Source organism: Photinus pyralis, unplaced genomic scaffold, assembly GCF_008802855.1.
Source record: "Photinus pyralis isolate 1611_PpyrPB1 unplaced genomic scaffold, Ppyr1.3 Ppyr1.4_LG10, whole genome shotgun sequence".
Classification (NCBI taxonomy): domain Eukaryota; kingdom Metazoa; phylum Arthropoda; class Insecta; order Coleoptera; family Lampyridae; genus Photinus; species Photinus pyralis.
This window is the reverse complement of record NW_022170250.1, coordinates 17,447,506-17,462,006: the sequence shown is the minus strand read 5'-3', so window position 1 is coordinate 17,462,006 and position 14,501 is coordinate 17,447,506. Positions and strand designations below refer to the sequence as shown.

The following is a 14,501-nucleotide window of genomic DNA, read 5'->3' as shown; positions in this document are numbered from 1 at the left end:
CTTTCTAGTTTGTGCAGAAAAATACTGCTATAAATATCCAATAAACAAATGCAAAAATAATTTCTTGTAACCCCTTGCGTCACATAGAAATCCACCCCCAATGTGTTTATAAATCGAATACGGTAAAACGCGGGTAGTTATCACTTTCTAGTTTGTACAGAAAAATACTGCTATACATATCCAATAAACAAATGCAAAAATAATTTTTGCAACCCCTTGCGTCACATAGAAATCCACCCCCAATGTGTTTATAGATCGAATAAGGCAAAACGCGGGTAGTTATCACTTTCTAGTTTGTGCAGAAAAATACTACTATATATCCAATAAACAGATGGAAAAATAATTTCTTGCAACCCCTTGCGTCACATAGAAATCCACCCCCAAAGTGTTTATAAATCGAATACGGCAAAACGCGGGTAGTTATCGCCTTCTAGTTTGTGCAAAAAAAATACTGCTATACACATGCAATAAACAAATGCAAAAATAATTTGTTGCAACCCCTTACGTCACATAGAAATCCACCCCCAATGTGTTTATAAATCGAATACGGCAAAACTCGGGTAGTTATCACCTTCTAGTTTGTGCAGAAAAATACTGCTATACATATGCAATAAACAAATGCAAAAATAATTTCTTGCAACCCCTTGCGTCACATAGAAATCCACCCTCAAAGTGTTTGTAAATCGAATACGGCAAAACGCGGGTAGTTATCATCTTCTAGTTTGTGCAGAAAAATACTGCTGTACATATGCAATAAACAAATGCAAAAATAGTTTCTTGCAACCCTTTGCGTCACATAGAAATCCAACCCCAACGTGTTTATAAATCGAATACGGCAAAACGCGGGTAGTTATCATCTTCTAGTTTGTGCAGAAAAATACTGCTATACATATCCAATGAACAGATGCAAAAGTACTTGCTTGCAACCCCTTGCGCCACATAGAAATCCACCCCCAAAATGTTTATAAATCGCATACGGCAAAACGCGAGTAGTTATCGCCTTCTAGTTTGTGCAGAAAAATACTGCTATACATATCCAATAAACAGATGCAAAAATAATTTCTTGCAACCCCTTGCGTCACATAGAAATCCACCCCCAATGTGTTTATAAATCGAATACGGCAAAACGCGGTAGTTATCACCTTCTAGTTTGTGCAGAAAAATACTGCTATACATATCCAATAAACAGATGCAAAAATAATTTCTTGCAACCCCTTGCGTCACATAGAAATCCACCCCCAATGTGTTTATAAATCGAATACGGCAAAACGCGGGTAGTTATCACTTTCTAGTTTGTGCAGAAAAATACTGCTATACATATCCAATAAACAGATGCAAAAATAATTTCTTGCAACCCCTTGCGTCACATAGAAATCCACCCCCAATGTGTTTATAAATCGAATACGGCAAAACGGGGGTAGTTATCACTTTCTAGTTTGTGCAGAAAAATACTGCTATACATATCCAATAAACAGATGCAAAAATAATTTCTTGCAACCCCTTGCGTCACATAGAAATCCACCCCCAATGTGTTTATAAATCGAATACGGCAAAACGGGGGTAGTTATCACTTTCTAGTTTGTGCAGAAAAATACTGCTATACATATCCAATAAACAGATGCAAAAATAATTTCTTGCAACCCCTTGCGTCACATACAAACCTACCCCCCAATTTTTTTTGCAAATTTAGCCTAATAGCCGCAATCTCAAAAATTGTATCTATACTTTGATTTACAATTTTTTCTAAAGCACACACAACAAAAGTTATCCTCCATGGGTTCTCCATATTGTTCGAATTCATCAGATGCCGGTTCGGGAAGGGGGGGGGGGGGGTGACTTCCCGAGGAACACTGTTTAGAGCTGTTTAGAATCTTCAAAATGACTTGCATCGGTCTCATTCTATATGCAACAGACGGAGTCCAATCGAACCCTAATAAATAATTCAACCCCTACGTGGGGACGGCTTGTGCATAATGTACTCTATAATTACAAACGATAATTCCGGACGTGATTTAACCCACGTATCAATACATTTTTTATGAGACACAAATTCCTGGCCGCCGGAAGCTATCATTTCGTTGAACGAGACTAATTAAAATAATGGAAGAAAACGGGACTAAAATAATATGTCGCATTTAAAGGTTACAACAAGTAGGCCATCACGTGCGAGATCCCATCGTTATATTCAATTGGAACGAGGGAGTCGATCCAATTCTCTTCCATTTAACTAATTATTTATTACACGTGGCTTATTCGCATCGAACTTCGTTTTACTTTTTTAACGATCGAGGAGATAATGTGTTTCGTCGCCTCGTCGGTTGAGATCTCAATTAGGTTTCGTTTCGCAGCTTCATCGCGAAGACCGAGCAACGAGAGCACCGGCAGTTTCAATGGACCGTACGGCACCGACGAAACGGTCCCGATCGCCTCGCTCTGCTCGTCGGTATCGTCCGGCATCCTCGAGAAGTCACGGTCTTTGGTCAACATCAACAGGGGCCACAGGCAGAGCGATTACGATAGCGGACTGAATGGCATCGAGGAAAGTCCGCGGTTGTTCACGCAGCTACGGAGGGGATCGCTGCAAGGCGACAAGGTAACTCGCGCCTCTTTTGGTGATGGGGGAATGACCCGATCTGTTGCAGACGAATGGTGACAAGAAGCTCGGGAGGAAGTGCTCGGGCCAGCCGTCGCTGTATCGCGACGCGTTCGGGCCGCAGATGAGCAACGAGACGCTTCCCGCCCTACCGGGAACGCCGCTACCTTCGTTGGTGCAGGACAGTCCGGATTTTGGGTTCTACACGACCGACCTTCCTCCACTGACACCTGTCAGTATGGATGAGGTAAGCCATCAAAGAAGAAAGTCTTTAAAGATCTTGTGATTAAGTACGTGAAGATCTGAAGAAGACCACAATTACTAAAGGCTCAGAATGGCTTCAGGCTTAACGGTAGCTAGACCTGCAGACTGAAAGACATAGGGGCTTGAAGATCAAAGACGGTTAAGAAGATTGAACAAGGCTCAAATAATCAGACCTGAGCCTTGAAAAGCCTGAGACGGTGACCCTTGAAGATGCTTTAAAGTTCTTGAAGGTACTTAACGGTCTGATAGGTTTTGAAGAATTACAAATGAAGAACACGTTCTTAAAAACAATTGGAAAGGGTGTGAACCCTAGCATAGGTTACTGTATTCTGTTGACGAAACATTTTGAAAACACTTAAGTGCTATCAAAGACTATTGAATATGATTGTTTTGTTATTGCGTAGCTTAAGATCCATGGTATTATAGCCTCTCTTGGAGACTGCTAAAGACTCGCAACCTAAAACCTTAAAATGAAGAATTCAGTTATTTGAATACCTTTCAAGGCTTTTGTAAAAATACCCTTAAAGCCCTTTGATTCCCTAAAGGTTTAAAAACCTAAAAAACCTAACTATCTTCAGATTGCAAACCTGAATGCTGAAAGGCTGGAATGCTCGAGCACCCAAACGTTTAAAGACTCAAAGATTCGAGAGTTTCAAGTGCTCAAAGGCTAGACAATCAAGGGATTCAAAGATCAAAGATACTTCTGAAGGGTTTTAAACCTCTTTGAAATCTTCCAACCGTCTTCAAAACTTTTCAATAGGAATCAAAAATCTTCTTCATCTTCTTAAAGGGTCTTCAAGTACTTTCGAGCGTTTCTAAGGCCCTGCAATAAGGCCCAGACCATTCCCCCTCTCCAATTCCTTACGTATTTAAGGCTGCAGTTCTAGACACCATTAATTTTTTAAACCTTTAAGGGTCTTTAAGGTTGTTTAAGAAGCCTTTACGTATTTCTCAAATCCTTAGTCTTCAAAGGTTTTCAACAGCCTTTAAATGCTTGCAAGCAAACTGTAAGCGATTTCAAAAGATTTCTGGAGTATCTGAGAGGAACAACAAAGCCTTGAGTTTTCAATGTTCTTTCTAGGTTACCTAAGGATTTTCTCCAGATTCTTCAAAATCTGATGATCTAGTGAAAGCTTTCAAAGGCCTCAAAAAGCTTTAGAAAGCGTTTAAAAATGTTGTGGATTTTAAATAGTTTTAGAAGTTTTGCATTGCCTGAGGAGCTTTAAAGTGGTATGGAGTTCTTGGATTAAACTTTCAAGGCTTTAAGAGTTGAAAAGAGCATTAAACATCTTTAGAGAGGTCTTAACCTGGCTTCCAGCTTCAATTGCCTTTAGAACACTTGACTTTCAAGCGATCCTTCAATAGTATTCCAAAATCTTCAGTGGCCTTCAAATTTACAGGACTTAAAAACCTTTGAGGTTTTTAAGTTTTTCAAAAGTCTTCAATGTCTTTTCGAAACCTTTAAAATAACTTTTAACTGTTGCCGAAAAATCCCTCACAACCTGGAACTTTAAAGACTAGTTGAAGGGCCTTAGAAATACTTAACAGATCTTGAAGAAATTGAAGACCCGTTAAAAACTTTAAAGGGCCCTCAATGTCTTCCAGAATTTTGAGGTATTTCTAAAGGTTTTGAAACCTGTAAATTTGAAGACCACTGAAGAATTCTTGAATCCAATTAAAGAGTCTTGAAGACGTTTGAAAGTGAACTGTTTTAAAGCATGTTGAAACTAGAGGCTTGAAGGCTCGTTTGGAGACCCTGGAAGTTTAACTTGGAAACCTTAAACCTAGCCCTAAACCTTTTCAAGTTTGATAAAGAATCTTGAAAACTCCTTTCTAAAGGCTTTTGAAGACCTTATACTTACAAAAGACCATTTGAAGGATCTTAGGAATACATTGCAGACCTTTTAAGTACTTTAAAAGGTCAGAACTAAAAAAAAAACCGTAAAAGTTTTAAAACCTGTAAGTTTGAAAACCATTAAAGGACGCTTGAAAGTTAAGTGTTTTAAAGGCCGCTGTAGCTTGATAGTTGTTGAAAACCTCTCTATAGATTTAAAAGAAATTTTCGAAGACCTTTGACAGCCTTTACAGCCTTTAAAAGCTCTACACGAACGGCCTCAAGACCCTTTAAAACCTGAGATTTAAAGAGCTGAAAAACTGAAAGCCTTTAAGGATCTGAAAAATAGAGAACCTGAAGTTTTGCGACCTTGAAGATATTTGAACAGGACTTGATTACCGATTAACCTGAAGCCTCTGAAGAATCTTGATCACTTTATTGTCACAAACTTCATCAAAACCTTTAAATTTGAAGACCATTTGTAAGATCTTAGAAATACTCAAAAACGTTGATGACATTGAGGACCTTTTTAGAACTTTAAACGGTCAGGACTTTTAAAACTTTTAAGACCTGTAAAGTTAAAGGTCACTGATTTTTGAATTTTATTGAAGCATCTTGAAGACCTTTGAGGTTAACCTGAAGACCTCAAAACCTTTGAAAGCTTTCGAACACACTTAAAAGCCTTTAAAGACCTTTAAAACAAGGCATCTGAAGGCTTTTGGCGACTGTATACTCACGAAATTCCTCAGAACCTTTAAATCTGAAGACTATTTGAAGGATCTTAGAAATTCTCAAAGACATATTGAAAAATAGTGAACCTGAAGTTTTGCGACCTTTAAGACCTGAACACTTGAACAGAACTTGATTACCGATTAACCTGAACCTCAGAAGACTCTTGAAAGACCTTTAAAATAAGGCCTCTAAAGAATCTTGAACACTTTATTTTCACAAACTTCATCAAAATCTTTAAATTTGAGACCATTTGACAGATCTTAGAAATACTCAAAAACGTCAAAAACATTGAGGACCTTTTCAGAACTTTAAAGGGCCTGGACTTTTAAAACTTTAAACATTTTAAGACCTTAAAATTTGAAGGTCACTGATTATTGAACTTTATGAAAAATCTTGAAGACCTTTAAAGTTAACCTGAAGACCTCAAGACCTTTGAAATCTATTGAACACACTAAAAAGCCTTTAAAGACCTTTAAAACAAGTCTTTTGAAGGCTCTTGAAGATTGTATACTCACAAAATCCCTCAGAACCTTTAATTTGAAGGATTTTAGAGATGCTCAAACACTTTGAAGACACAGCGAAGGCTTTTTAGAACTTTAAAGGGTCAGATCTTTGAAAGCCCAATAAAATTTTAAGACCTGTAAATTTGAAGGCCACTTACTTTTGAATTTTATTGAAGCATCTTGAAGACCTTTGAGGTTAACCTGAAGATCTCAAGACCTTTGAAAGCTTTTAAACACACTTAAAAACCTTTAAAGACCTTTAAAACAGGTCTTCTGAAGGCTTTTGCAGACTGTATACTCACGAAATTCCTCAGAACCTTTAATTTGAAGGATCTTAGAAATCCTCAACAACTTTGAAGACATATTGAAGGTCTTTTTAGAACTTTAAAGGGCCAGGACTCTGGAAACCCAACAAATTTTAAGACCTGTAAATTTAAAGGTCACTGACTTTGGAATTTTACTAAAGGTTCTTGCAGACGCTTGAAAGTCAAGTGTTTTGAAAGCAATTGAAGCTTGATAGCTGTTTAAGACCTCTCTACAGATTTTAAAGACATTTTCGAAGCGTCAACGTTTAACCTAAGAACTTCATACCACTTCAACGTTCTTAAGGCTATACGAAACTCCTAAAACTATCTAACATCCGCAAGACTCTTAAATTAAAGCGTTTACAGCCTTTAAAAGCTCTACACGAACGGCCTCAAAGACCCCTTAAAACTTGTAAGCTCCCAAAGAATTAAGATTGAGATTTAAAGAGCTGAAAACCTGAAAGCCTTAAAGGATCTGAAAAATAGAGAACCCGAAGTTTTTCGACCTTGAAGACTCTGAGACCCTTGAAAGTGTTTTAATACCTTTAAAGACCTTTAAAACAAGGCCTCTGAAGAATCTTGATCACTTTATTGTCACAAACTTCTAAAAAACCTTTAAATTTGAAGACCATTTGAAGGATCTTCGAAACACTCAAAACGGTTGAAGACATAGAGAACCTTTTTCGAATTTTAAAAGGTCAGGACTTTTAAAACTTTAAAAATGTTGACCTGTAAATTTATTGAAGCATCTTGGAGACCTTTGAGGTTAACCAAAAGACCTCAAGACCTTTGAAAGCTTTTGAATACACTTAAAAGCCTTTAAAGACCTTTAAAACAAGTCTTCTGAAGGCTCTTTAAGACTGTATACTCACGAAATTCCTCAGAACCTTTGATTTGAAGGATCTTAGAAATACTCAAAAACTTGGAGACATATTGACGGCCTTTTTAGAACTTTAAAGGGTCAGGACTCTGGAAACCCAAAAAATTGTAAGACGTGTAAATTTGAAGGTCCCTGATTTTGGAATTTTACTGAAGATTCTTGCGGACGCTTGAAAGTCAAGTGTTTTGAAGGCAATTGAAGCTTGATAGCTGTTTAAGACCTCTTTATAGATTTAAAAAACATTTTCGAAGACCTTTAAACCGTCAAAGTTTAACCTAAGAACTTCATACCACTTCAAAGCTCTTCAGGCTATACGAAACTCCTAAAACTATCTAACATCCGCAAGACTCTTAAATTAAACCCTTTAAAGCCTTTAAAAGCTCTATACGAACGGCCTCAAAGACCCTTTAAAACTTGTAAGCTCCCAAAGATTTAAGATCGAGATTTAAAGAGCTGAAAACCTGAAAGCCTTAAAGGATCTGAAAAATAGAGCCTTGAAGACCTGAACACTTCAACAGGACTTGATTACCGATTAACCTGAACATCTGAAGACCCTTGAAAGGTTTTTTAACACACTTAAAACCTTTAAAGACCTTTCAATCAAGGCCTCTGAAGAATCTTGAACACTTTATTGCCACAAACCTCATCAAAACCTTTAAATTTGAAGACCATTTGAAAGATCTTAGAAATACTCAAAAACGTTGATGACATTGAGGACCTTTTTAGAACTTTAAAGGACCTGGACTTTTAAAACTTTAAAAATGTTAAGACCTGTAAATTTGAAGGTCACATGCTGAAGACCTTTGAGGTTAATCTGAACACCTCAAAACCTTTGAAAGCTTTTGAACACACTTAAAAGCCTTTAAAGACCTTTAAAACAAGTCTTTTGAAGGCTCTTGAAGATTGTATACTCACGAAATCCCTCAGAACCTTTAATTTGAAGGATCTTAGAAATGCTCAAAAACTTTGACGACATATTCTTTTTAGAAATGCTCAAAAACTTTGACGACATATTGAAGGCCTTTTTAGTACTTTAAAGGGCCAGGACTTTAGAAACCCTCAAAATTTTAAGACCTGTAAATTTGAAGGCCACTGATTTTTGAATTTTATTGAATCATCATTGAACATTTTTCGAACTTTAAAAGGTCAGGACTTTTAAAACTTTAAAAATGTTGACCTGTAAATTTATTGAAGCATCTTGAAGACTTTTGAGGTTAACCTAAAGACCTCAAGACCATTGAAAGCTTTTGAAGATACTTAAAAGCCTTTAAAGACCTTTAAAACAAATCTTCTGAAGGCTCTTGAAGTACTCACGAAATTTCTCAGTACCTTTAATATGAAGGATCTTAGAAATGCTCAAAAACTTTGAAGAAATATTGAAGGCCTTTTTAGAAATTTAAAGGGTCAAGGCTTTGGAAACCCAAAACATTTTCAGACTTGTGAATTTGAAGGCCACTGACTTCGGAATTAAGGTTCTTGCAGACGCTTGAAAGTCAAGCGTTTTGAAGGCAATTGAAGCTTGATAGCTATTTAAGACCTCCATACATTTTAAAGACATTTTCGAAGACCTTTGAAGCGTCAACGTTTAACCTAAAAACTTCATAACACTTCAAAGCTCTTAAGGCTATACGAAACTCCTAAAACTATCTAATATCCGTAAAGACTCTTAAATTAAACCCTTTACAGCGTTTAAAAGCTCTACACGAACGGCCTCAAAGACCCTTTAAAACCTTTAAGCTCCCAAAGATTTAAGGTTGAGGTTTAAAGAGCTGAAAACCTGAAAGCCTTAAAGGTTTTCGATCTTGAAGACTGAAGACCCTTGAAAGTTATTTAACACACTAAAACCCTTTAAAGACCTTTAAAACAAGACCTCTGAAGAATCTTGATCACTTTATTGTCACAACCAGGGTCACAACCTTCTTAAAAACCTTTAAATTTAAAGACCATTTGAAAGATCTTAGAAATATTCAAAAACGTTAGACATTGAGGACCTTTTTAGAATTTTAAAGGATCATGACTTTTAAAACTTTAAACATTTTAAGACCTGTAAATTTGAAGGTCACTGATTTTTGAATTTTATTCGAGCATCTTGAAGACCTTTGAGGTCAACCTGAAGACCTCAAGACCTTTGAAAGCTTTTGAACACACTTAAAAGCCTTTAAAGACCTTTAAACAAGTCTTCTGGAGGCTCTTGAAGACTGTATACTCCGAAATTCCTCAGAACCTTTAATTTGAAGGATCTTAAAAATGATCAAACACTTTGAAGACATATTGAAGGCCTTTTTAGAACTTTAAAGTTCAGGACTTTGGTAACCCCAAAAATTTTGAGACTTGTAAATTTGAAGGCCACTGACCTTGGAATTTTACTGAAGGTTTTCCACACTCTTAAAAGCCTTTAATTTAAAGAACCTTAAAAGCCTGTGAATCAGAAGGCCATTCAAGATTTTTCAAAGGGACCCCTCATTAACTTTAAAGGGTCTGGACTTTAATAAACTTGAAACCCATAAACGTTTCAAAACCTGTACATTCTGAAGACCACTGAATATTTGTGAAACGTCCTGAGTGAATTTTGACTCAATTATCAAAAAAACCTTGTAGAAATACGTTAAGGTTCTTAAATATTTTTGAAGGCTCTTAAAGGTTTGAATAGATAAGGACCTGTTGACTTGAGAACAGGAACTCCAGGGGAACAATGGTTTGAAGGATACAAACTAAAAGACTGAATAAAAGGCCTAAAAGAGCTTAAAAAATTTGAAGGCTTGAAAACTCGTAAGATCTGAAGACTTAAAGCCTGGACGGCGTAAAAACACAACAACCCTAAAATTTGGAAGGTCTCAAGGATCCTCTCAAGGAGACCCTTTAAGATTAATGGTCTCTAGACCTGCGGACTTAAAGACATAAGGAATTGGAGAAGGGGCAGTGCTCTGGGACTCCAAGGTTTGATGGATAAAATACCTGAAGATTCAAAGCTCGGATTTTTAGAAGTAGAAGATCTTTAAAACTATTTTTAATTCCTTCATAAGGTTTTTTAAGGCCTTTGAGACTTCTAGAAGGGCCTTGAAGAACCTTGAATTACGATATGTTTGGAGAGGACCAAGATCCGTATAACCTGAAGATATGAGAACCTGGACCTTTGCAGCCTTGAAAACCTGAACACTTAAACAGGACCTGATTACAGGGTAACCTGAACGCCTGAAGATCATTGAAAGATTTTGAAAGCCTTTAAAGGCCTTTAAGACAACTTTTGGAGACTTCAGACAAAATCCCTACAAACCTGAAGACCACTTGAAGGAATACTCAAAAATTCTTGGAGACATTAAAGACCTTTTAAGAACTCCAATGGGCCAGAACTACAAAAAACCGTAAAGGTTTTAAAACCTGTAAATTTGAAGACCATTGAAGATTTTTGAATACGCTTGAAATTTAAGGGTTTTAAAGCTCATTGAAGCTCGATAGCTGTTTAAGACCGCTCTATAGATTTTAAAGGCACTTTCGAAGACCTTTGAGGGCTTCAAAATTTAACCTAAGAACTCCATACCACTTCAAGGCTCTTAAGGCTATGCCAAATTCCTAAAACTATTTAAGATTCTCAAATGCTTTCTAACACCCTTTAAAGTCTTTGAAAGCTCTACGTGAAGACCTTTCAAAGACTTGAAGAGTTAAAAATCCGAAAGCCTTAAAGGAGCTGAAGAATACGAGAACCTGAAGCGACCTGGAAGACCTGAACACTTGATTACCGATTAACCTGCGGACCTTTGGGAGCCTTTGAACACAATTTAAAAGCCTTTAAAGACCTTTAAAATGATATTTCAAGGCTTCCGAAGGTTCTTAAAGGCTTTATTCTCAAAAATCCCTCAAATCCGTATCTGAAGACCAACTGAAGGATCTTGTTGAAGACATCGAAGGCTTTTAAGGAACTTTAAAGGGCCAGGACTTTAAACACCCTAAAAGACTTAAGACCTTTTTTGGGACTGGTCTCCAACAGAGGTTTGTCGTGTTTTAGGATCTGGACCCGAACAGCCTCTTCTTCCGAGACGGAAAGCGACGCATCGACATGGTGCTCGTCTACGAAGAGGAGGACCTAGGCGTAATGACCGAGGCCGAAGCGACCAGACGCGACCAGCGCAAAACATTCCAGGTACGCCGGCGCTTCCGCCACCACCACCTCCCCTAACGATCCCCAATTTCCAGGATAACCTAATCCGCGACGGCCTAGAGCTCGAGCTCGAGCACAAGGACTTCTCCTACGACGGCAAGACGTGGTTTATCAAGATACACTTGCCGTGGCGGACGCAGAATCGGTACGCCGAGGTGATGGGTCTCAAGCTGCCGATCAAGCGTTTCATTACGATCTCGGTGAGGGCCTGGGTAAGTGGCGGGGGGTTTTGGGCGGCGAGAGCTCGCTGACGTTTTGTGTAGGACGGCGAGAAGAAAGAGGACGAGCCCGAGACGTTCATATCCAGGTGGAAGCGGCGTTGGAGGCAGTTTTACGAGTACGACTACGCGAAGATCGAGGAGACGCCCTCGTTCTATTCGGCGACGAAAGGAGCAGATCCTGAGGAGCAGTGAGTATATGGTGGGGACGCGTTCGGCTTTCACCCGAAGGTTTGTAGGTTCATCGTGAAGGATCGCGAGACCAATTATTCGTGCGCGCAGAGGAGCCTGATCGTGATGCAAATTCTGCTGAGAGTTCGCTTCGATGACACAGACAAGGTGGGGATCAGGAGGTTGCTGAACGATGGTACTTACAGCTCGTGCTTCCCGCTGCACGAGGGTGCCTGGGAGAAGGACGAGGGCGATGGAGTTCCCACTGATCGACGCGTAAGAGATTACGGCACGTGGAGACGATTTCCTTTAGCCCGTTTTCTAGTTGCTCTACGTTCACTGGGCTCGTCCAGGATGTTGGCACAAGAAGCAACCTCTGTCGCTAACGAGAAAGTACTTCGGAGACAAGATCGCGCTCTACTTCTGCTGGCTGGGCTTCTACACGAAGATGCTGTACGCCCCGGCTGTTGTGGGCACCTTGTGCTTTCTGTATGGGGTTTGCACCATGAACGGAGAGGACAACATCCCCAGGTGTTTTACTTCACTCCCCCACCATTTGCTTAAAGTCGAATTTCAGCAAGGAGATTTGCGACCCAAACGGAGCCGGTAACATCACGCTCTGCCCCCTGTGCGACAAAGCCTGCAGGTACCAGAAGCTGGCCGACAGCTGCAAGTTCGCCAGGATGACCTACCTGTTCGACAATCCGGCGACGGTTTTCTTCGCGATCTTCATGAGCATTTGGGGTGAGTCCACCAAACCTGGTACGAGGAGTCTTCAAAACACTTGTAGCCACCCTCTTCCTGGAGCTTTGGCGAAGGAAACAGAGCATGATACAGTGGGAGTGGGACCTCCAAGGGACGGAACAAGACGAGGAACCTCGCTCAGAATTCGAAACCAGCGTAAAGACCTTCAGGACCAACCCGGTGACTCGCGAGAAGGAGCCCTACCTGCCCGCGTGGTCCAAATCCGTACGATACCTGATCACCGGGTCCGCCGTCTTCTTCATGGTAACGTGCCCCCTTAAGAACACTGAGCTAGTTCGCCTATTTCAGATGGCAACCGTCATGATTGCGGTTTTAGGAACAATCATTTACAGACTGACCCTTGTGACCGTCATTTACAGCAGCGGAGGTCCCCTGCTGAAGAAGCACGCCAAAATTTTCACCTCGATCACGGCCGCCCTCATCAATTTGATCATCATTATGATACTGACGAAGGTAAGCCACCAGGAAAACCGCCATCAGCCCGACGATTCCCTCTCAGTTTTATCACAGGCTAGCCATTTACCTGACGAACTTGGAAAATCCGCGCACCCAGACCGAGTTTGAGGATTCGTACATTTTTAAGATTTTCTTATTCGAATTTTTGAATTTTTACTCGTCGTTAATCTACATTGCGTTCTTCAAGGTAAGCGAGCGTGAAAAATGGCGGGGCGAGTAATCGGGGTCTTCGTTTTTCAGGGTAGATTCTTCGATTATCCCGGGGATCGAACGAGCAGGCGCTCCATATTTCTTCGAGTGAAAAATGACGTCTGTGATCCGGCGGGGTGCCTAAGCGAATTGTGCATCCAGCTCGCGATTATTATGATCGGGAAACAAATTTTCAATAACTTCATGGAGTTGCTCAATCCGTAAGTATCTCCTCGACGCTGCGCGAGCAGAATCTTCAGGATTTTCACGCACTTCAAAGAGCATTTCAAGGGGTTCGATCTAGACAGCCTTGTCGGCCTCCAACACATTCCACCATCTCATAAACTAGGCTCCTGTCACAAATTTCTTTTCCAACAATTGTGTCAGGATCGCAGAACGTCATGCTTCTGTTCTTCTGTTCTTATGGCCCACAATGATACAAGTGTTTATGCTACAAATTGTATCAGGAGAAAATTTCTATATCAGGATTACAGAAACGTGTGCCACTGTAGTAACTCCTGGTACGAACGCCTTTTAAAAATGGTTGTACTAAGGTCACATAAACGCAAGCTCCTCCCATTTTCCTGATTCAAACTGATTTTCACAAACATATATCATAGAGTGTACCAGGATCGCAGAAACACGCTCTTGTTCTCCTGATACCAATCTCTTTTTTTAACTATTGTAACAAGGTCACACAAAACGCAAGTTTTTCTTGTTCTCATGGATCATGTAGAATTTTTTTTGTATTATGACAATTTTATATATCAGGATCACAGACACATTGAGGGTCACACTAATACACGCTTCTGTTCTCCTTATACGAATACCTTGTAAAAATTGTTGTACCAAGGTTACATAAACGTAAGCTTTTGTTGTTCTCACGGGTCACATTGACAGAATTTCCGGAGAATGTTCTTTATCAGGATCACAGAAACATCGAGGGTCACAGTAACAGAAGTTTCTCTTCTCCTGATGCACTTTAAAAATTGTTGTACCGAGATCGCATAACCGCTAGCTCTTCTTGTCTTCATGGATAATATTGATACAATCGTTTTTGTATCAGGAGAATTCTCTACATCAGGATCAAAGAAACGTTGAGGGCCATAACAACACAAGCTTCTGTATTGTTGTACCAAGGCCACATAAACCCAAGCTCTTCTTGTTTTCATGTGTCATATTGATACAATTTTTTTGTATCACGGTAATTTTGTATATCAGGATCATAGAAACGTTGAGGGTATTACAGTAACACAAGCTTCGATTCTCCTCATACGAATGCCTTTTCAAAATGGTTGTACAAAGGTCACAAAAACGGCAACTTTGTCTTGTTTGGATGAGTCATATTGATACAATCTTTTTTGTATCAGGAGAATTTTCTATATCAGGATTATAGAAACGTTGAGGGTCACAGTAACACAAGCTTCTGTTCTCC

At 39.4% G+C, this 14,501-nt stretch overlaps 1 protein-coding gene across 1 annotated transcript in view; it reads left to right on the top strand.

Annotated features, from left to right (window-relative positions):
- Positions 1–14,501, top strand: part of LOC116161736 (anoctamin-4-like) — a 319,822-nt gene that overhangs the window by 300,406 nt on the left and 4,915 nt on the right. The window contains exons 2-13 of the mRNA XM_031475194.1: positions 2,349–2,593; positions 2,643–2,840; positions 11,115–11,249; positions 11,303–11,479; positions 11,531–11,676; positions 11,725–11,932; positions 11,982–12,187; positions 12,234–12,400; positions 12,447–12,664; positions 12,710–12,874; positions 12,921–13,064; positions 13,118–13,287. Coding sequence (XP_031331054.1) covers positions 2,349–2,593; positions 2,643–2,840; positions 11,115–11,249; positions 11,303–11,479; positions 11,531–11,676; positions 11,725–11,932; positions 11,982–12,187; positions 12,234–12,400; positions 12,447–12,664; positions 12,710–12,874; positions 12,921–13,064; positions 13,118–13,287 — 2,179 coding nt within the window. The remainder of the gene's footprint in view (positions 1–2,348; positions 2,594–2,642; positions 2,841–11,114; positions 11,250–11,302; positions 11,480–11,530; positions 11,677–11,724; positions 11,933–11,981; positions 12,188–12,233; positions 12,401–12,446; positions 12,665–12,709; positions 12,875–12,920; positions 13,065–13,117; positions 13,288–14,501) is intronic.